This window comes from Panthera uncia, chromosome B1 (genome assembly GCF_023721935.1).
Source record: "Panthera uncia isolate 11264 chromosome B1, Puncia_PCG_1.0, whole genome shotgun sequence".
NCBI lineage: Eukaryota > Metazoa > Chordata > Mammalia > Carnivora > Felidae > Panthera > Panthera uncia.
The window spans coordinates 63838978-63861778 of NC_064811.1; the positions used below are offsets into that span (position 1 = coordinate 63838978).

General features: G+C 36.1%; 1 protein-coding gene across 3 annotated transcripts in view; it reads right to left on the reverse strand.

Annotated features, from left to right (window-relative positions):
- The window catches only part of ANTXR2 (ANTXR cell adhesion molecule 2), a 153149-nt gene that overhangs the window by 36413 nt on the left and 93935 nt on the right, over positions 1-22801 (reverse strand). For all 3 annotated transcript variants that reach the window (XM_049632104.1, XM_049632106.1, XM_049632105.1), the window contains 2 exons: positions 19963-20130; positions 19318-19398 (listed from right to left, as the gene is read on the reverse strand). In XM_049632104.1, the coding sequence (XP_049488061.1) occupies positions 19318-19398; positions 19963-20130 (249 nt within the window). The remainder of the gene's footprint in view (positions 1-19317; positions 19399-19962; positions 20131-22801) is intronic.

Genomic DNA, 22801 nt, shown 5'->3' on the forward strand with positions numbered 1-22801 from the left:
CAGAGAAAATACTTGAACCACTGTCCTAGAACAAATGTTAACTTTCCTACCTTTTCCACCTGTACAAATCCTTCAAAGTTAACTCATATGTTTATTTCTTCATTTGTTAACTAGCCTAGTCTGAAGTGCTAATCTCCTTCAGACTAATCTCCTAGTCTGAAGTGCTCTTCCCTGATAACTCCAATAGCAATTAATGTCTAGACCATTCATCTGGAAAGCAAACGATACTTTCACAACATCTCTTTGTTACTGCCTAGAATTGGTATTTAAATATTCCATTATCTTGTTTTCTATATGTGCATTCTTGGTCCTTTGAGTAGATTATAACTTTATCGAGGACTGTGTACTAAATATTTTGGGGTCTCAAAGATAGCTTAAAGTAGTGAGTTTTCAAAAAGAAACGAATCATTTTATTTTTATGCCTCTCATTATTTTAAACTACCAATTGTTTCTGGAATTGCAGTTATGGAGATATATATATATATATATACACACACATACATATATATGTATATGTAGATATGTATATGATACCAGGCTTTGCTATAAATACATATTATAAATACGTATTATAGATTATCTGTAACACATTCATGCATATATAAGAATTGATTTAAAGCAAAACATATTTTAATTCTTCAAAATACAGTATTTATCAAAAGCAACATAGTCATATATTTCAGGCAATACAATAGTAGAAAGTTGGATTAAGAATTAGAAACCATCTAGATTGTTCAATTGGCTTCATTTTTTGTTTTTATTTGTTAATTGAACTTTACCCAATTTGCTTTGAGTTATAATTTGTGAGCTTTTCTTTATCTCCTGCCCCAATAGACCATAAATTCCAAGTAGGGACGATCTAGTTATCATTAAATTTTTTATTTTTTTTATTTTTTTTTTTTTATTTTTGGGACAGAGAGAGACAGAGCATGAACGGGGGAGGGGCAGAGAGAGAGGGAGACACAGAATCGGAAACAGGCTCCAGGCTCCGAGCCATCAGCCCAGAGCCTGACGCGGGGCTCGAACTCACGGACCGCGAGATCGTGACCTGGCTGAAGTCGGACGCTTAACCGACTGCGCCACCCAGGCGCCCCTATCATTAAATTTTTTAAAGGCTCTATTGACAAGATTGTAGTTCATTTTCCTCTTGGTCTAATTTTATTAAAAAACATTTTAACTGAAACTTCAGAAAAGACAAAAGTAAGAAATGTGTTTAAATGTTCATTTTTTCCACACACCAAGAAAGAAAAATTCTAGCATTCATAATTTTCAAAGTTGAATATTCACCTGTAATCTTCTAGACCATATATTATAATTATATTAATATCATTAATTATTCCTGTGTTTTACTTGCTCTTACTTACAAAAACAATGTTTAGAAATGACTAGAAAACTATTTATTCTAAATCTTATAACTTAAGATTTAAAATTTAGTTCATATAAACATTGTCCTAATTCCTTCAGTTACATAAATTCATCACTATTACTATTAATATTAATATCTTTATATGGAAGGGAGCACACTGAACATAACCTGGGAATAAAAAAGACTTATTATTTCTTATAATTTGGTAAAGAGGTATTTTCTCAGCAAAATAAAAACAAAAACAATAATGATATCAGCATGCTATGACATGAAAATCTTTCAAGAGGCCTCATCGAAAACAGAATCATGGGATCAGTACATGGGATCAAGTCTGCCACTGGGCTCTGCACTGGGCATGGCGCCTGCTTAACATTCTCTCTCTCTCACTCTGCCCTTTCTTCGCTTGCACGTGCATGTGGGCTCTCTCTCTCTCTCTCTCTCTCTCTCTCAAAAAACAAACAAAAGAAAAAACCAAAACACGCCACAAGAACCAAGTGCTGGAGAGTATGTATAGAAAAAGGAACACTCTTGCACTGTTGGTGGAAATGCCAACTGGTGCAACCTCTGTGGAAGAAAGTACAAAGATTCTGCAAAAAATTAAAAATATAACTACCCTATGATCCAATCATCACACTACTGGGTGTTTACCCAAAGTATATGAAAACACTAATTCGAAGGAATATATGCACCCCTGTTTATTGAAGCATTATTTACAACAGCCAAGCTCAGTAGCAGCTCAAGTGACCATCGACAGATGAATAAATAAAGAAGATGTGGTATTTATAGACAATTAAATATTATTCAGTCATAAAAAAGAATGAAATCTTCCCATTTGCAACAACATGGATGGATCTAGACAGTACAATGCTAAATGAAATAAGCCAGTCGAAGAGAGATAAATACCACTTGATTCACTCATATGTGGAATTTAAGAAAGAAAATGATCAAAGGAAAAAAAGAGAGACAAACCAAAAAACAGACACTTAATTATAGAGAACAAACTGATGATTACCAGAGGGGCAGGTAGGTGGGGGGATGGATGAAATAGGTAAAGCAGATTAAGAGTGCACTTATCATGAGGAGCACTGAGTGATAACTGTGGAATCACTATATTGTACACCTGAAACTAATATAACACTGTATGATAACTGCACTGGAATTAAGTTTAAAAAAAATAAAAAGAGTAACCTGTTGATTTATTTGCTACCACTACTTAGCTCTCTTTTTTTTTTTTAAGGAAAATATGTTTTATAATAGTTCCTAAGCCTTGGTCCTTGTATAGTATCTGTAGATGCTCAAAAATCAATCCACAAATGATTTTCTGACCCCAATATTTACAACACTGCGTTTAAAATGCTTAATATTTATGTTTTGAATATTTTATGTTTAAATAGTCACTAGTGATGCTTAGGTTATTTAAATAGTTTAGTAGTATTTCCCATGTCTCTGTTGGCCTTTTCAATTTAATTTCATTGGTATGATCTTCTCATATCAATGCATGAGCCTATATACTACAACTAAAACAATGAATTTTAAACTGTGGTGCATTTTCTGTACAATTGGCCAATTAGCTTTAAAACATAAAGTAGAATTTAATTGGCAAACAAATTCCTCCAATAATGTATTTAAATTTCAAAGAACGTTAATATCGCTCACTCACCAACTACCTGTGTGATTCTGGCAAATTACCTGACCTTTCTGAGCCTCAGTTTCCTTATCTATAAAATGGGGATAAACATACTCTGCAGTGAGTTGCTCTGAAAATTAGAGCAACATATACAAGTCACTAGTACAGTACCTGGCGCACAGCTGCTTCTCTATAAATAATGCTGGGTTTTTAAATTAATGATGGTATCAATAATGATGGTGAGGTGTGCTGCCTTCCATAGAACCAAATTCTTAAGCAATTTTTTTAATCAAGTCTATTCAAGTTTTGATTTTCAATGCTGGCCATCACAGTTTTGGATCCTGACACTGTCCCAACATCACTATAATTACCTAAGATCTATGTCACACTGGGGTCTTTCCTGATTTTTTAACTTTGCCTGTTGTTTTTTTTTAATGTTTATTTTATCTTTGAGAGAGAAGGAGGAGAGAGTGCAAGTGGGGGAGGAGCAGAGAGAGAGGGAGACACAGAATCCAAAGCAGGCCCCAGGCTCTGAGCTGCTAGCACAGAGCCTGATGTGGGGACCAAACCCACAAACCATGAGATCATGACCTGAGCCAATGTCAGACGCTTAACTGACTGACTGAGTCACCCAGGCGCCCCTATCTTTGCCTGTTTTAACGTCATAGGGATAGAAGGCACAGTGCCGGGAACACAGTGGGTGGTACCGTAATGGTGCTGTATGGTGACAGATGGTAGCTATACTTGTGGTAAGCGGAGCATGGCATATAGACTGGTCCAATCACCATGCTGTACACCTGAAACTGACATAACATCATGTCTCAACTATACTTCAGTTAAAAATAATAATAATAAATAAGCAAATAAATAGGTACAGCCTGTGGAAAACAGTATGGATGTTTCTCAAAAAATTAAAAACAAAATTACCATATAATCTATGATCCAGAAAAAAAAAAAAAAGAAGCTAAAGGTTACTAAATGCTGCTGTGTTTCCATGTCTTCATCTTTATAATTCCCAATAACATGTTGCTATTTATATCCACATTGTATTCTTAATGAAGTCTTTCTTTCTTTTTTTTATGTTTATTAAGTTTTGAGAGACAGAGCATGAGCAGGAGAGGGGCAGAGAGAGAGGGAGACACAGAATCTGAAGCAGGCTCCAGGTTCTGAGCTGTCAGCAGAGAGCCCAACACAGGGTTCGAACTCATGAACTACAAGATCATGACCTGAGCCAACGTCGGACACTTAACCAACTGAGTTAACCAGGTGCCCCCTTAATGAAATATTTCTGATATATATTTGAAATATTAAAGATCTAAGAATTTGAGGCCAATATTAACTCAGGATTTTTCAATATATAAAGAATATCTAAAATATGTTTTTATCTAACTGATCAAGAGTAGTAAAATAATTCTACTATAAGAATAAAACTATGATAAAAACCATTGTCCTTAGAGGTTTATGTTAAAAGCTTTCAAAGGCTAGAGGTCACCAAAAGTGTTATTTGTCATCTAGTTAGGGGAAAAGACCACTTAATACAAGGAGTGTATTTGGTTAATTTAAATCAAAATGATTGATTTTCATTTAACATTTGTCCACTACTGATAACTCAAGTTGGAAAATCAATTTCACAGTGATCCAATGGGAGAAGGGTTCCATGTTAGCTATATATATTTAATGACAGAAACACATTAGTACTTCACTACTTATAACAGCATTAAATAAAAGAAACTTTGTGTTGAAATTACTTTGCAGTTGTGAAACAATGCAGGAAATTGCAACATATCAAAACGACAATGGAGATAATCCAATATCACACATAAATATCTTCTCTTTTATTTTGAAAGAAGAAAAGCAGTAATAGACTAGTCTTATAAAGACAGAAAACTGGCATAAAATTTAACTATGCTGCTCTCTTAAATCTGTATTCTTTCTACTTTCTTCCATATGAAGTTATTTTCAATTTATTTAAAGCATAATAGTAGCAAAATATATATTATGGATCTAAAATCATTATACTGTTACAGTTATTCAGACATCCTTCAAAATACTGTGAGGAATATATACTATTCTTTAACTCTTATGGTAACTTGTAAAATGTTTATATGTATTATCATTTTTTATTTTAATTCCAGTGTAGTTAACAAACAGTATTATATTAGTTTCAGGTTGTTTCTATGTATTATTAAATTATTGATGGGCTGACAAAATGTCTAATTACTAAAAAAGTATAAATTAGTTTGAACAGGTTTATAAACAGTAGATCAAACTTTCTACTTACACAAACTTTCATTCATCAAAGATTATTATGAAAGCCTACTCTCTGAGAGGTGATGCACTACGTTCTGGGGAAAAGCCCTGTCTTCATAAAACTGGCTTGGTTGGAATTAGAAAAAAAAGACCAGACTGCAAGAATTCAAAGGTATCCTTGTGATCATTTATTTCTCTATACATAAATGAGAAAACTGAGGACCAGAGAGAGGAGGAGATTTATGCTGGGCTTCAAGCTAATCAACGACAGTACAGAGATCCAAGTCTCCGGACTCCCAGTGTAGTGATTTTGCCAATACATCACCAAGCGCGTTAGAACTTCTGTAATTCTGCTTTTTTCTCATAACTTACTTCCCCAATTCTGACGCTCTTGTGCCAGCTTAGAACACAACTGTTCCTGGAATACACAGATATTTCATCCCTTTTGTTCCTCTGAACATGCTCTACCTTCTGAGGCACAGAACTGAAATGGAGGGGAAGTTTCTGCATAGAAAGGTGATGAATTACACAACTTCTAAGGTCCTTTATGATGCAAAAGATCCTTATTAACTTTCTGTAGAATTTATTGCCAATTCTAAATATTATCTTTTATTTACAGATGCAGCTTATTAACTTTCTATGGAATTTATTGCCACTTCTAAATGTTATCTTCTATTTACAAATGCATGCAAAATTAAATGTACATTATATAATATACAGAAATAGAACATGCATGCATTCTGTATATATTCCAAAACGACTTATTGACGTTGACATCAATACAATATTAATAATTTCCATATGAGAATCAGACTCAAAATTGAAATTTATTTAAAAGTACTTTCCTACATGTATAATAGTCTTCATTCAGTCTGTTATTGAGTGAAAGAGGGAGAAAAATAAAGTGCTGCACTGTAAAATGACAGCACGGCACAATGGAGTTGCTCACTGAACCAGAAATCAAAAAAACTTGGGTTTGAATCTAAGTTCAGTTACTTTTCAGCAATATCACCTTGGGAAATTTACTAAATATCTCTGAGTCGGGGCGCCTGGGTGACTCAGTCAGTTAAGAGTCTGACTTCGGCTCAGGTCATGATCTCGCGGTCCGTGAGTTCGAGCCCAGCGTCAGGCTCTGTGCTGACAGCTCAGAGCCTGGAGCTTGCTTCAGATTCTATGTCTCCCTCTCTCTCTCTGGCCCTCCCCCGTTCATGCTCTGTCTCTCTCTGTCTCAAAAATAAATAAATGTTAAAAAAATTAAAAAAAAATAAATATCTCTGAGTCACATATTCTTTATCTGTAATATGGGAATAATATGACACCCAACTCTTAGGACTGTGAGGAACTGAATATACAGAACATACGTAAAACATAATACGCAGTCAATGACAGTTAGCTAATTTGAGTTCTGAATCTATCCTATGAAAGATTTCCTCCTTCCTGAAATTAAGAGCACCCTCAACAAGTACAAAGCACTGTCACCCCCATTAGATACATAAACACCGCACATATATATGCGTATGTACACATGAACACACACATGCATTTTTATCTATCGGTATTACAAGCCTGAGCCTTGGTAATATCAAGAAAAATATCTGAAGCCAGGAATCTCCTTTTTTTGTAGCTAATAAACCTAAGTTGATATCCACCCAAGAACAACAACAACAAGAACAAAAGATAGGATTCCTATTGAAAAAGCGTTACTTTACCCAAGAAACCACTTGATGACTTGACAATCCACCACACCTTCTATATCAAAATTTATATACAAGTCTTTTTTTGTGACTCATGATGAAAGATTATATTCAAAGACAAAAACATTGAAAGCAAGGCTAAGCCATACAGGAAAACACAAATTATCTCTAGTCATGTCACAAATTTATTTGAGAACCTTCCAAGAGCCCAGTTCTAATGTTATTTATGTTACTGCCCAGCTCCAATCCTTTACTGGCTCCCCATGGACTATAAATTAAAATCTAAACCCTTGACACCTGCAGATTTTTGCTTGTCTCTCCAATAATTACTCGGTACAAAATAAATAGCTGAATACATAAAATAAATACTATTTCACTTTCACATTTTTCCCCTATTTACATTTAAAGCTAACATAAAAGGAAACATTGCTGCAAAGAATAAACATATGTCTCACAGCCAAATCTGGGATTTCAAATTTGCACACAATAATATTCAAGCCACTGATGACAACTTTCTACTGAAACTGAGTTCACAGTTATCAGAAGTAAGATATACATGTAGAAACTAAATGGATTTAGCGTGTCGCATATTTTCATTACAGACCTTTTTGGGTTTTTTTATTTTGTCCAAATGCATGAAGAACATGAGACATAAGACCGAAATCATGTTCTTAAATTTCGAGCCTTGTGTGCTTTTTAAGGAGTTCTTCTGGAAGAATTGCAAGCCGTTTTTCAGACAAAATACAATGAATACAGTTTGCTGTGATTTCACATTGAAAAGTATCACAGAATAATAGCATAGATTTAATAGCGAAGGGAGATTAACCTGACAAATATGAATGGAACAGCCACAGGGGGAGAAAAACAAAGAAATTTTAAGAAGATGGCTTAGTCATTTTGAGGGTCAATTTCATTCCAAATTGAAGTCCAGCAGAGCAGGAAGCCCTACAAACATATAATCTGCAGCTTATTATTTAATAAATAAACACTTGAACCTCCTTTTGCCCACATGTGCTTAAGAGGAATCATCTTTCCTCCCCAGTTTTCTTTTTCCTCTTTCTTCCTTTTCTCTTTCTGCTCCTGATCCTCCCTCTTTCTATCTCAGCCCATAATCTGACATGTCATCTTCAGTGAAGTATTTTGTATGCTGGTAACCAGTAAAGTAATATTATTCAGATTTACTGCTGATGCTATACCTAGGGATTTTATTTGGATTTATTGTTACTTGTCTATAATTCCTAACTGCCCTACAGTAACTGTCAAAAGGTGAAGGCCTGAATATTAACCCAGGGAAATGTCTGAAAGATGTAAATGAAAATATTTATGTAAGTCTCTCTCCTCTCCTCTCCTCTCCTCTCCCCTCCTCTCCCCTCCCCTCTCTCCCCTTCTCTCCCCTCCCCTCTCTCCCCTTCTCTCCACTTCCCTCCCCTCCCCTCCTCTCCCCTCCTCTCCCCTCCCGTCCTAAACCTCTTATCTCATAAAAGAGCATCTGATGCCAAAGTATGAACAGTGTATTAAGGGCTAAGCTTCAGTATTAATAATTCAGATTTAAAACTCTTGGCAATTAATTAAGATTAATGACAGAAGTCATTCCCTTTTCTTCAATGTAGCAGTCCTTCCTATCTCTAATTTCTCATTCCTGTGACCACTCCACGCTCATTTCAGGCTGTGAAAACACAGGGTCCTAAAACTTTGTTCCTGTTATCTGTTGCCTTTTGTATCTGAGATTAACGAAGTAGACATTAGCAAATTTACAACCAACAGCTCAGACAGCTCTGCCCTACTTTAAGCGGTTAATGGAAAAGGAACTAATCTAGTTAAGAGCACAGGACTAGTTCATAAATCTGGATTCAGAGGATAGATAAAGACATCACACCTCTTCTGGAGAGTAGGAACTGAATTCAATCAGCAGCTCCCTTCTCTCTGTTTGCTGGGAAGAGCCAGCATTTCTATAAACTGAACTCAGAGGCTAGCATAAGCCACATACAGCCCTGCAGAAAGATGATTATGGAAGAGATTGACATTAATGTATGATTTCACTGGGACAAATACAGGCTTCACAAGAATCCCAATCACTGAAAACTCTTCTTGGATCAAATATGAAACAAAGATTAAATCTGTTTTAGAAAAAAATAAGCAGAATGCAGCTGCAAGCAACAAAATAATAAACGTATCTTGATAAAGAGAATAAAAATTACAAGCCTTCATCTATTCAGAATTCCACCTAAAAGGAAAAGATTGTGTCATGCTTTTATTACTCAGAAAATGTTTAATAGATTTAATTATAAAAGTTAATCATCCAAAATGATAAATCGTAACACCATATAAATAACATTTTTATGTATCAGCATCCTCAGCTATATCTTTATAAGAAATAATTCAAATTTATCAAATTTCCTAACTGCTCTGTGTCTTGATTTTTGTAGTCCCATAGTCTCAGGGGAAAAATCATGAACCTAAAATCATAAGTCGTGATAATAAAAGCTTTGAAATTGTACAAAGTCAAAATGATGCGTCTCTCAAGAGTCACTAGAGTCTAATGCATATATTCCTCAACAGCTCATCTTTATTTTTCATCAATTATAATAGAACTAAGAGACATTAATACACACAGTTCTGTTCAATATCTTGTGCACATTATAGTGAAATATTGTGATTTGTTGGCACAGGACTTCCTATCCAGAATGAGAAAGTTAAAGTCTTGACTGTGCTCACTGCATTGGTGGGAATCATGAAGTCAGCTGGGCCTCAGCTGAGATACATCAGGTGAGGGGCAGAGATGAACAGACTGAAAAGTTATACGGTAATTATAATTTGAAAGCCATACATAAAGAATACAGTAGAAATCCAGGTGAACACAGATGATGTGGTGACAAGAGAACATTCAAGAGGAAATTCATATAAGCTCTCAGAGATGTGCAAGTAGAATTTAGGAGAGAGGAAGGAACCGACTAAAAATGATGTACTTAATGATGACAGCAAAGCAGTGAAAGTCCATGTGATCTCTAGAGAAGAATGAGATGTGAGAATACCAGGAGACCAAAGGTTAAACCTGAGGAACCAATAAAAGTTAGGAGGAAGGAGAAGAGAGAAAAATGAAACATGTAGAGAAAGAAATCAGAGAATAAACACTCTTAACTCTAGAGCTTTCATCTCTACACTATATATATAGATGTCCTATTTGAATTCTTCATTGAAATATGTTTTACAGATTTACTTTGTTAGGCAAGTAAGATATGATTTGATATATAATATGATATCAGTGTGTATAATTGCAAAACCATATATTCCTGTGTGTGTATAGCCAATTCTCATTAGGGTAGATCTTAATGCTATTTGAATAAAATTTATTGAATTCATTATAAACTCTTTGTTAAGATATCATTAGTGTCAGGAAATGGCTCTAATAGAAGAATTTATTGTAAGCAGGAAACAGTGCTTGATTTAAGAAAAAAAAAAAAAAAAACATCTAATTTTGACCCAAAACCAAAATGTGCTTAGTACTTAGAGAAGACTCTAAAATATAAATAGAATATATATTATTTTCACTACATTAACCTGCTTGCTAAGAAACATTACGGGAATCTAAAGTTTAGGAAATTAGATGCATTCCTTTTTTCCACAGTCTTAAATGAAAAGAGCTCTCTAGGAGAAAGATATGAGGTATATCAGAGAATAAAATCGCTTTGAAATGGGAACAAGTTTGTAAAAACCATCCCAGTCTCATTAATTAAAAAAAAAGCAAAAAGAAAAATAAACAAGAAATTTCTCATAACCCTTTGAAATAAAAGAATTAATTTTTAAGCCAAAGTCATACAATGGTAAACAAATGTCTACTGGTATTCTTAAACAACTTCTTGCAGAGTTTGAAAAGTAAATCATTTTTATTTTATACTTCAAAATTATATAAGTTTTAAGTTTTTCAAGTGTTAGAGGTTGTGATTTGATTCAGGGCAGAATTAAGGGAAAATACAAAGGTTATGTGAAGTAATTTTAAAAAGGACTTACTTAGAGATTAGAAGGGTATATTATAAAAATACTAGTATTTTATTTAGAAATAAAAATGAAAGATATTTAGCAAGAAAAGACATTCCTTAAAAGTATATACATTTGTATAATGTGTTAATACAAATTCCTTTTTAAGGGGCGCCTGGGTGGCGCAGTCGGTTAAGCGTCAGACTTCAGCCAGGTCACGATCTCGCGGTCTGTGAGTTCGAGCCCCGCGTCAGGCTCTGGGCTGATGGCTCGGAGCCTGGAGCCTGTTTCCGATTCTGTGTCTCCCTCTCTCTCTGCCCCTCCCCCGTTCATGCTCTCTCTCTGTCCCAAAAATAAATAAAAAACGTTGAAAAAAAAAATTAAAAAAAAAAATTCCTTTTTAAGAATAAGGGAGGGGCGCCTGGGTGGCTCAGTCGGTTGGGCGGCCGACTTCGGCTCAGGTCATGATCTCGCGGTCCGTGAGTTCGAGCCCCACGTGGGGCTCTGTGCTGACAGCTCAGAGCCTGGAGCCTGTTTCAGATTCTGTGTCTCCCTCTCGCTGACCCTCCCCTGTTCATGCTCTGTCTCTCTCTGTCTCAAAAATAAATAAAACGTTAAAAAAAAAAAAAGAATAAGGGAATTATAAAAGCTTCCTACTCAAGCCAATTTCCTTAACTGAGTTATGAAGCTCTCCTTAAACTAAACTTATAAATTGGGGCTCTGGTAGACATAAAGGCACCATCGTAATGTGCTTTGGTAAAATAATAAACTGTCTACAAAAATGATGCACTTCCCCCCACCCCTTGGACTGTGTCCTTTGAGCTCTAAATTGAAAACTTAATATTTAATATATGCAGAATAATATACATTTTTGTAAATCATTAGGAATTATATGATTTACTTAAATATACTTAATCTTCTGCAATTAAAATTATTAAAAGGCCATACATAAAGTACTCAAAACGGTAAAAAAGAGAAGTTAAAAATTATATCTGTGCTGACATTTCTGCTCCCAGCTGGATGATTGAATTGATGTCCCCAAGATGTTCAACAGCAATGCTGTATATTAAGCCTAAGAAAATAATGTATTTAGCCCTAGACAACTGACATTAACTCTTGGTATTTTTAAAGTATTGTTTTAGTGTGCCAAGGCTCACGGATGATGAAAAAAAAAAAGTTTATTTCTAAAATCAGCACATTGCTTTGGAAGGAGGGTATTCATGCTAATATAATAATTTTTGCCTCTTGATAATCAAAAACTTGTTGATCAATTTTAACCAAAAAAATCTCTCTACCTAAACTTATTTATAAGTTGATACATAAAATATGTATGAGGCCACTAAATACAAATTATGCCTGGTTTGGGGGGTTAAAAAGCCAAGTAAGTATCTAGATTTTATTTATACTTTGTTTGAAAAAATAAATCTTCCTGTATAATTTAAATCATTACATTTCACATATTCTATATTTCACTTTAGAGAACTAAACTGAAGTCAACACTTTTGTCAGCTTATACACATAATTAAGAGATAGTTTTATTTACGCTAAGAAATGGTATCCAAAAAAGCACTCTATTTCATGAAATTGTTATTTTCTACTTAAACAAGCATTAGCTGATGTCATACACACAGAGAAAATATGTTCTATAGGTATACACACAAAAATATTTACAGTAAACACACACACACACATATATACACTTACTCAGTGGGATTGTAGTAATAATGGCAGGTCTATCTTGTGTTATTCTAGTAAAAATTTATCTTTCAAATGTATATAAACCAAGTAAATTATTTCTACTAGTTTAAACGGGTCATTTTAGGTATTTTCAGAATGCCCTAAAATATTAAGACAAGAGATAATAAGAATGAAAGACACTGGTGATAACAAAGAGGGTAGAAAAATCTGATGGTTTTCTTTCCCAGCGATATCACATCATAATTAGTTTAAAGGATCACGTAAAATTTCAGACCTTACAAAGATAAAGGTAATTATCTGAGTTTTAAAATATCTCAATATTTTTCTGAGTTAAGAATTCAAAAAAAGAAAAGATCTGGAAGTACCATGGGCATTTTTTTTAATATGAAATTTATTGTCAAATTGGTTTCCATACAACACCGAGTGCTCATCCCAACAGGTGCCCTCCTCAATGCCCCAGGGGCATTTTTGTGTATAGTATGGACTTAATGACTCAGGCTAAAATAAAGGGTTTTCTTATAGCACTTAAAATTGATTGCAAAGTCCAGCTATATGACACAAAATATTAAGATGGAACCTAAAAACTAAGTGTAAAAATGCAGTCATTAGCTGCATACTTCCAAGCACTGAAAACATTTGAAATTTCAAATCATGTGAGTGAAGGCTTCAATCTGTTCATAAACACCCACAAGTGGTCTACATTTTGCAAATGTGATGAGGAACTTAAAGGCAGTGTGACACAAAATCTCTGCTACCAAAATGCTATTCAGTCTGAAGATGAAGTGACTTAATAATAGCACTGAGCACTGGGGGATTTGTAAGCATGATGGACTTCACAGCGATCCTCAGGAGGTTAGGATCATTGAAGAAGCTGCCATTGAAGACAGTGAGGCCGGTTTGTTTTGAACTTGAGAATGCAGATGCAGGACAGGCAGAGGAGTGAACGTAAATCTAGAACTAGAGATATAAACATCAGAGGTCCAGCCTTAATCTTTTGCCATTGAGGTTATCAGGTTTCTCTGGTGCCTTTTAAAAAATTTTTTTAACATTTATTTATTTTTGAGACAGAGAGAGACAGAGCATGAACAGGGGAGGGGCAGAGAGAGAGGGAGACACAGACTCTGAAACAGGCTCCAGGCTCTGAGCAGTCAGCACAAAGCCCCACTCGGCGCTAGAACTCAAAGACCGCGAGATCATGACTTGAGCCGAAGTCGGACGCTCAACCAACCGAGCCACCCAGGCGCCCCTCTCTGGTGCCTTTTAAATGAGCCTGTGCTATCTATGTTCTCAGGGATTCTTTTTCCCTGCAGATTTTTTTTTTTTTTTAATTGGAGGACTGACATTGGCTTCTGTCAAAATGGACTTTGTCTTTTAAAGCAGCTACCATCAATCATCTCAAAAACTGAAAATTGTATCTGTACGATTAATAAAAGTCCTCTCAGCATAAATTTAGCTTAATTGGAAACTCACTACACACTTCTGTTGCTTATTTCACTACTGACTGATGAAAACTTTGCCACAGTCTAACAGGTCTCCCTAGGCCATTGTTCCCTGGCTATTCCCACTCCAAAGGATACCTCTGAGTTAGCACCTTTTCTTTATCTCAGAGTAGCCTTGCAGGTATTTCCTCAGGTGAGGGAGCCTAAACTTTATTAATAATAACAGTTTACATTACCATAAAATATTATCTTACTGTACCTTGGAGCTTTATTTGTCACACTAATGTTTAAACCAATTCTAATTATGTCACATGAGTGTGTGCACAACTGAGCTTTTGCAATACTGCCACTGAAAAGTATACACGTTCTTGAATTTTTCTCTGGCTAAATCTAGGTGGGAGAGCAGAAAAACCCCTCAGAAAGAAAAATGTTTCCTTGAACATGCACTTCTTACTTTTGACTTACAATTGTATTTTTACTATCCAACTACAGGCATTAAGTAAAGTCTTTTATAAATAGGAAATTAAAGCGAATAGAATTTTCTCATTTTTGTTTTGCTAAAAATTTACATCCATCTGAAAAAAATCTAATTTCATTTCACCCCAAGTAGTAAAAAGCCGCATGACAGAAGTTTAAAAGCAAAGAGTGGATGCGCTTTATGGGTGTTACTATTACCAGGGTTCTTCTATTGCAGCGTATAAATTTATGTCTGCTTACTGGTGAACGAGGGATTGCGGTCTGAAGGTTAACATAACCTCCATCACAGCCAAGAAGCTCCTTGGAGATTTAATTGGTTTGTGGAACAACTCCAAAACTAGTGCCGCGCTTTCTTCTTTCTTTGCCTTTCTGCTTCTCCAACTCTCACTTTTCAAATGAAAAAGGAGAACGCGTGGTAATGCATCATTTATAAATTACCTTGTTATTGCAAAAACAAAACACCGCTTTGAAAACCAAACAAACTCCTGCTGCGGACTCCAGCATGTTTGATGGAGGCCCTTCAAAAGAGTCCATGGCTTAATGGAGGTTGTTTATGTGGAGACTTCAATCTGTACCTGCTGTCCCCCGTCACTCCCTGGAAACTTGGCGGCAGATGTTGCAGCGTTAAGTTGTCTCTGAAGTGGCTTTCTGTCCTCGTCTCCCCACCGCAACGGAGTCAAACTGCATTAGATCTCTTTATTTGTGCCTAAGGCAAGTTTGGGAGCGCAGCTGTGTCCACCCCCACTCCTACCTTTGGTGTTTCACGCCTCCAGGCAGCGAGTGTGAGACCAAAATGGTTCTGCCGCTCTCAACTACCTCCGCTGACAATCCGGCCGCTCGCTGCGGGCTGGGGAGGCCGCTGCCGCTGCTGCAAACAGATGTCGGCGACAACCTGCTAGCTTACACCTGGACGCGCGGCCCTAACCTCGCGCGCCGCGCGCTGAAACATTCATGACTCAGAGGAGTTGCAGCCACAATCAAAGCCCGTGCCTGGTCTGTGCGCCGCGCGCGGACCCCGCCACCTCCGCAGGAGCTGGCGGCGCGGAAAGCGAGCGGGAACGTGGGACGGGGCCAGAGATTTCTCGCGCCGCTTTGATACTTTATGCCTGAACTTCAATTACTTGATCAAGGACTTCAATTCAGCAGTGAATTCTTCTGCAAATGAGCCCGGTGCGGCCCCGGAGCCATAAAAGGAGAACATTTGGCTTGAAATTCAGCGTGACGGGACTTGCAGAGTAAAAGTGCTTGACTCCGGGTTTAGTTCTACGTACGCTGATTTGTTTATTAAACTAAACTCTCAAGAGGCAGAATCTGCAGTAAACAACTTATAAATAAATGACAAGATTGTTTTCCAAGGTGGAAAACGTGCTGTTGACTAGGCATTGGTTCTGTTATTTTGGAACCATCAGCCACAACCTGAAAACAATTGTTTTATTGTCTCCCAAGCAGCGCTAACTTTGTTTTGCCTTTTTTTTTTTTAAGAAAGAGACTATTATTTCCTTTAAAAGTCACAAATGAGAAACCATTCTTGCTTATTCCTTGACAATATGAAACAAACTATCCATTTCCAACGACTAGACAATTTTTCCAAAAGTCTTCTTAATTTCTACAACGTACAAATTGCCCATATATACATACATGCCTCGTATGACATTGTACAAATACTTCTAAGAAGTATAATCAAAGGTAAACACGCATAAGATTTTATGAGCACAGGAAAATAACAAAATTATTGGCAAATTTTTTCACCAATTTGTATGTTGATAAGAAAATTTCTTTTAAAAAGATTGTCCTTGACTAGCTAATAACATTTTTCCAGTGCATTATTTGATATGCGAACGGTTTTTGTGGGAATCAATATATCTACGCTGATACAATACTATTTACCAATTCCCTATTATTTAATGGGAAAAATTAATGGGAAAATAGATTTTTGAAATAAAAGTAATAAACAGTTTGGAAGGACAATGATTGTCTTTACTGTATACATGTGTGCTGTACACACACATGTATCAAACCTTTCATGAGTACTTTGAGTAGTCTGAGTTTAATTAGGTACTGATTGGCTTCAGGGGAGTAAAGTTGAAGATAGGATTTTACCCATCCACATGCTACAGCATCCAGTCACTAGTAAGTATGGTTTTAAGCTATCAAAAAAAACCTCCCAAGACTAATTTACTCCTTCAATGATTCTATTCTGGCCTACTTGGAGTATTCAACATGAAGAATAGCCAGAGGAGTGGAGGCCTCTGCCATTTAAATATCTTAATCTCCTAAATTTAAAATTTTCTCTACTCCATGTAATCCTGGGAGACAAACCATGTCTACATACACTGAATTGGTGAAAATTGTACAGTTCAGTCCATTTAGTTTTTGAGGGCTTAACTAGCCATAGTAAGTAGAAGGTAATGGTGAGCCAGTCTGCTTCTCATGAGTAAATAAAGCCTTACCAAAGCAAATCATCCCATTTTAATATCCTACACCAAATGTAGATCAAAATTAGCAGTGCAAAATATGCTCCATATCCTAATTCTATTTCTACCTCTAGGTCATTTTCTTACTAGGTGAATCACTTTTATTTCTAAAATGAAAGATACTCTAAAGGTAAAAAGGTACTGGAACTTAAGAAATATTGTTGCTCTCTTTTTTAAAATCAAATTTGTGGGATGTTGGAATGTCCATACAGATTATTGCCATGGTGCCATGCAATCATGATTTCATATAAACAATTAAATATTATTTTCTGGATAATATTATTTGACCTGGAGTTAAGAAAGCAAGAGATGGGGCGCCTGGGTGGCTCAGTCGGTTAAGCGTCCGACTTCGGCTCAGGCCATGATCTCACGGTCCGTGAGTTCAAGCCCCACGTCAGGCTCTGTGCTGACAGCTCAGAGCCTGGAGCCTGTTTCAGATTCTGTGTCTCCCTCTCTCTCTGCCCCTTCCCTGTTCATGTTCTGTTTCTCTATGTCTCAAAAATAAATAAACGTTAAAAAAAATTTAAAAAAAAAAGCAAGAGAGAGTGTGCATACTCAAGGAAATGGACTGAACATATCTGAAGAGTAGTAAGTATGGTGGGGAGAGGACATGGGTAACAAGAGAACAAGACAGGACATTTGGGGTCAAAAGATGTACAAGTATTTCAGTTATTGTACAGTCTTTTATAAAGTTGACCCAACATGTACTATGATTATGTATGCCTTATGATTGGTGTAGATTTTTTGGCACAAATATCACAGAGTCACATGGTTGGCCTTGTCAATAACAATATTTACTGTGCTCAATCTCAAAAGATTTCTTCTCTTCTATTCCCAACCTATCATTCTGGTTTCAATCCCCAACCCTCAGACTAGTAATCCACGAATCACTGTGCTCTTGGCTGCCTCAGAGACTTTGTTCCTGATGTTTCATCCATGGAAAAGCTCATTCCACCTAACTCCACCTGTTGAAATCCTATTCATATTTAAAGATAGAAGACCTATATTTTTGAAGAAGCATTCCCAAGTTCCTCCAGAAAGAGTTCATCTCTCTTCCTTCTGTACACTCAAGAGTACTTGATAACTACCTATACCGTGGCTCAGATCACCTTCTGGAATAAATATTTCTTTCCTAGCTGTCTTGTTTCCCAGACAAGTTTTAGGTTTCTTAAAGGCGAAGGCTACAGTTTGTATCTACCCCTCACTAGTACCTGATGTCATTACTAAGGCACATATATAATTCAAAAACTATTGAATTAAATCAGAATTAGTAGAAATGATGAAAGACAAAACTAAATTTTAATCATAAGAGTGAAAAGAATATATACAGTATTGGCAAGAATGTTAGAACCACTGCCTGCTTTTGTCAGCTAATACATCTTTAGTGCTATCAAAATACCCAACACTTTTACAGGTGAAAATTATTAAACAAATAATGTCTAATCTGGGGAACAGAAAACTAAGAAGATGCACAACAATGATTTTAAGACACACACAGTGAAAGGCTGGCATATTAAAGAGTAAATAGAGTTTACTTTCTATTAACTACAGTGGTCTGGAAATGAACGAGGTTGTTCCATAAACCACCTGCTTCACTCTACCTATGGTCCAAGCAAAGGGTAAATGATCTGTTGAGAAGTCTCAAACTGTATTTCCTAAATAGTTGAGCTCAGAGGTTTTTAAAATGACCCCCATTTTCCTAGAAGTAAAATTTTAAGGATTTAGATGTTTTTGTATGTTAAGCACCAAGCTAAAATATATAACACTAAACATAACTTAATTTGGCACTGTAAAATAAATATTAGTGTCATTAATCATTCATCTTAAAAATAATAGCCTATCAAACCTGAATGAACCTAAAGTCCTCTGAAGTTGATGTGAATGAAGTTCACCTATGTTCCCTGGGCCTCTCTGCTGGTAGATGCTAGAGAAAGGATCCTCAGTCTGTCCTAGTCTGCTAGGACATATGTCTGCTACTAGTCCTCAGTCTGTCCTTCCCACCTTGTAAAACCTCAGAATGTGATGTCGTCCAAGTCAAAGGCTGAAGCAACGAGTGTGCATATGAAAGTATGTGTACAATAGGCCATAATTTTTACATACTACTTGAGAAGGGACTTGTGTTGAGCCTTGACTTGCAAATATAGTGCAACAATAGAAAATAATTTATTAAGCACCCTACGTAATAGGAACTTGTGTAAGACGATGATTCCTTCCTCAAGTGTGATGAGGGCTTTAAATTCTTTTTGATCATTATTTCCCTACCTTCATTATACCGATCCAAGCACTCCGCTCTTTCCTAACATCCCCACATACAAACCTCATCTCCTTCCTGAGGCCGCATCAAGGAAACCCGGTCATACTGCCGCCGTAACAAAGCCCAGAGTGCATCAAGACGACCCTAAAGGGAAACATGATTTGTAAATTCTTAGTGGACGTATTCAACCTCTACTTACTAAATAAACGAACAGTTAACAATGAAGAAGGTAAAGTCTTAGTCTCTCTCTCCTTTCTTTACTAAATTAAACAAATAATAACAAAAATGGAGGTTCTTGGGGCGCCTGGGTGGCTCAGTCAGTTAAGCGTCCGACTTCGGCTCAGGTCATGATCTCTCAGTCTGTGAGTTCGAGCCCCGCGTCAGGCTCTGTGCTGACAGCTCAGAGCCTGGAGCCTGTTTCGGATTCTGTGTCTCCCTCTCTCTGACCCTCCCCCATTCATGCTCTGTCTCAAAAATAAATAAACGTTAAAAAAAAAAATAAACGTTAAAAAAAATAAAAAAAAAAATAAAAAAATGGAGGTTCTTATTGCCGAGAAAGCATTCAGTTGTTAGAATGTATGATGAATGTCTGCTACTTGATGTACCTTGGTCCTCCTTCAGACAGTTGGGAGCTTGGGGGAGCTGAAGAAGTCACATTTTCTCTAGTTACGGTTTCTCAGTTAAATCACACAAAATTTAAACAACTACCTTAATTGGTGTGTACCACTTTGTCTGAGGAGGCTGGTACGTGGGTTTGGGACGAGGTGGTCTAGGCCTGACAGGTTCCTCAACTTCTTCAGGAATCCTCACCACAGCATTTTTGGCTTTCTCTAGCCTCGCGCCTTCTTCAGTAGATCCTTTATCACCCCAACGGACCTTCAAAACAATGGGGAAATACTTGTATCAGACATATAGTGTCCTAGAAAAACAACCTCTTATTTAGTAGATGGTCTTTTGGCTCACCATCTTGGAGTAAAGAGATGAGTAGTATACTAACTCTCAATTTCTCCTCTTCTGAGACTATAGTAGGTATGTTCCTCTTCTAGCTAAATACGTACCCATATGTACTGATGGCACTGGGGGAAAGAGATGATGATGACAATTCACATTTACTGAATGGCTACCATGTGCCAATTTGCATTTAATCCATACAAGAATGCAATGGAATAGACAGTATAGGTACTATATTCTTTTCCTTCCAGATGAGGAAGCTGAGGCACAGAAAGGTTAAGTGATATGTCCAAAGTCACACAGCTAGCAAGTGGCAGGGCAGGGATTTGAACATAAGCAGTCTGAAATAAGTACCTTTCAAATAGGTTTGAATTTTACAAATATAATTTACATGTATTTTACAACTTTGTAAAAAACTTTGTATTTTATACAAAGGAGTAAGTTGTTCCTTCCAAAATTCTCATCAAGTTTGCCTAAATCAAAAAGTATGATATTAACATTTAGACTTTAGAAATAAAATAATTATATGTCTGACTATGGCTCAGCTCATAATCTCCCAGTCCATGAGTTCAAGCCCTGTGTTGGGCTCTGTGCTGACAGCTCAGAGCCTGGAGCCTGCTTCAGAATCTGTGTCTCCCTCTCTCTCTGCCCCTTCCCAGCTCACACACTGTCTCTCTCCCTCTCTTCCTCTCAAAAATAAATAAAAACATTTTTTAAAAAGTCTCTTAAAAAATATTTGTACATGTAAAATCATTATATACGATTTTTCTTTAATTTGTAAAACTTGACTTTGTAAAGTAGCTTTTAGTCTTTAGTTCTGATGCTCATTTGGGTATGGTTATTTGACAGGTCAATTCTTCATTGAGAGGAAGGCAAATCTGAAAAGACTGCTTTGAAAGGAAAAATTCAGAGGCACCAGAGAATTCCACAAATTTTAGGGTATTTCCTTCTCTGAAAACTCTAGACATTGAAAAACTATAGGGTCAAATGATTAGTTTCTTTATTCTTCAATGAATAAGAATTAAGAGCTAAATCTGAGCTAAACTTTACCACCATATAGGTATGGGAATAGGATGTGACTCCTGGGGAAAGATTTTGTCCAACCAGGAGCAGTGGAGAAGTCCTACAAAAAGCAAGGACATTAACAAAGACGATAAGGATAAGATAAGTGAAGGTCTAAAAAGAAATATGAAGCCTTGTCCAGAGCACACTGATTCACCAGAGTTAAATGATTTCTACAAAGGAAAAAAAAAATTAGGCACTTTTTAAAGCATTTTAATGACCTGAGTTAGTGGGTAGGGATACAGATGATTACTGTTCACAGGAAGAACTATTCATGGCTTTTCGATAAGGCTTACTTAGATGTTTTTACCTTTTTTACTACAATTTTAGAACAGGCTTTCAACTTCAAGTAGACCCTGCTGAGTCATTAAAATGTATCTGTATCTTTCAGTGTGATCAGTGGTACTAGAATGTTCTTTATGAGGTTGTTAAAATTGTTTTAAACACCATTAAACCTTTAGAGCTAGGTAGTTGGTTTTCTTTCCAGAGAAATGACCTTCTCTTTCAAATCACAGTGTCTTCACCTAGATAAACTAAAACTTATGAAATCTTTAAATATAGCTAAACTGAGCTAAAAAAACAAAAACAAAACATAACAAAACCCTCTAAAACCAGGATATTATTCTGGCAGTTGTGAAGTCTCAATTTTAAGGGGAAAAAAAAAAGAAAAAAGAAAACAAAAAAATATACACAGTTAAGTAAACAAATGAATGTCATAACTCAGAAAAGTAATTCAAACTAAAAATGTAAGTGGATAAAGGTTAGATCTATTCAGAACTTATAGATTTAACATACACAGCTCTCCAGGCTTGCTTTCACAGTTGGTATCTTACAGGTAATGGTAATCATATTCTCCAATTATCACTGGCACCATTCTCAGATAAAGAACATGAAGAAGGTTGTTGAACTGGAGTTCTGACTCAATGTATTTCTAGACACTCAACTATTAAAAGACTATATTCTGTGAAGCAGAGTTGCTGAGGTCTAAAGGAAATTCATTAGTTGAATCCTTAGTTCCTAAAGTAACTGTTCCTTCATCGTCACCATCATCACAAAGAACAAAACAAATAATTCCCATTCAATTTCAAAGTCTAAAATTAGGAAATACTTCATAGATTTTTCCTAAAACTCTCCAAGCAATTACAGGCATAACCTCAGAGATATGGCGCATTTGGCTCCACACCTCCACAATAAAGCAAATAGTGTAATAAATGAGTCAAATGAATTTTTTGGCTTCCCAGTGCATATAAATGTTATGTTTACACTGTCCTGTAGTCTATTAAGTGTGCAATAACATTATGTCTAAAAAAGCAATGTATGTACCTTAAGTAAAAATATTTTATTGCTAAAAGCTTCTAACTGTCATCTTAACTTTTAGCAAGTGGTAATCACTGATTATAGATCATCGGAACAAATACAATAATAATGAAAAAGTTTGAAATATTGCAAGAATTTACCAAGACATAACCCAAAGACATAAAGTGACCAAATGCTGTTGGGAAAATGATGCTGACAGACTTGCTCAATGCAGGGT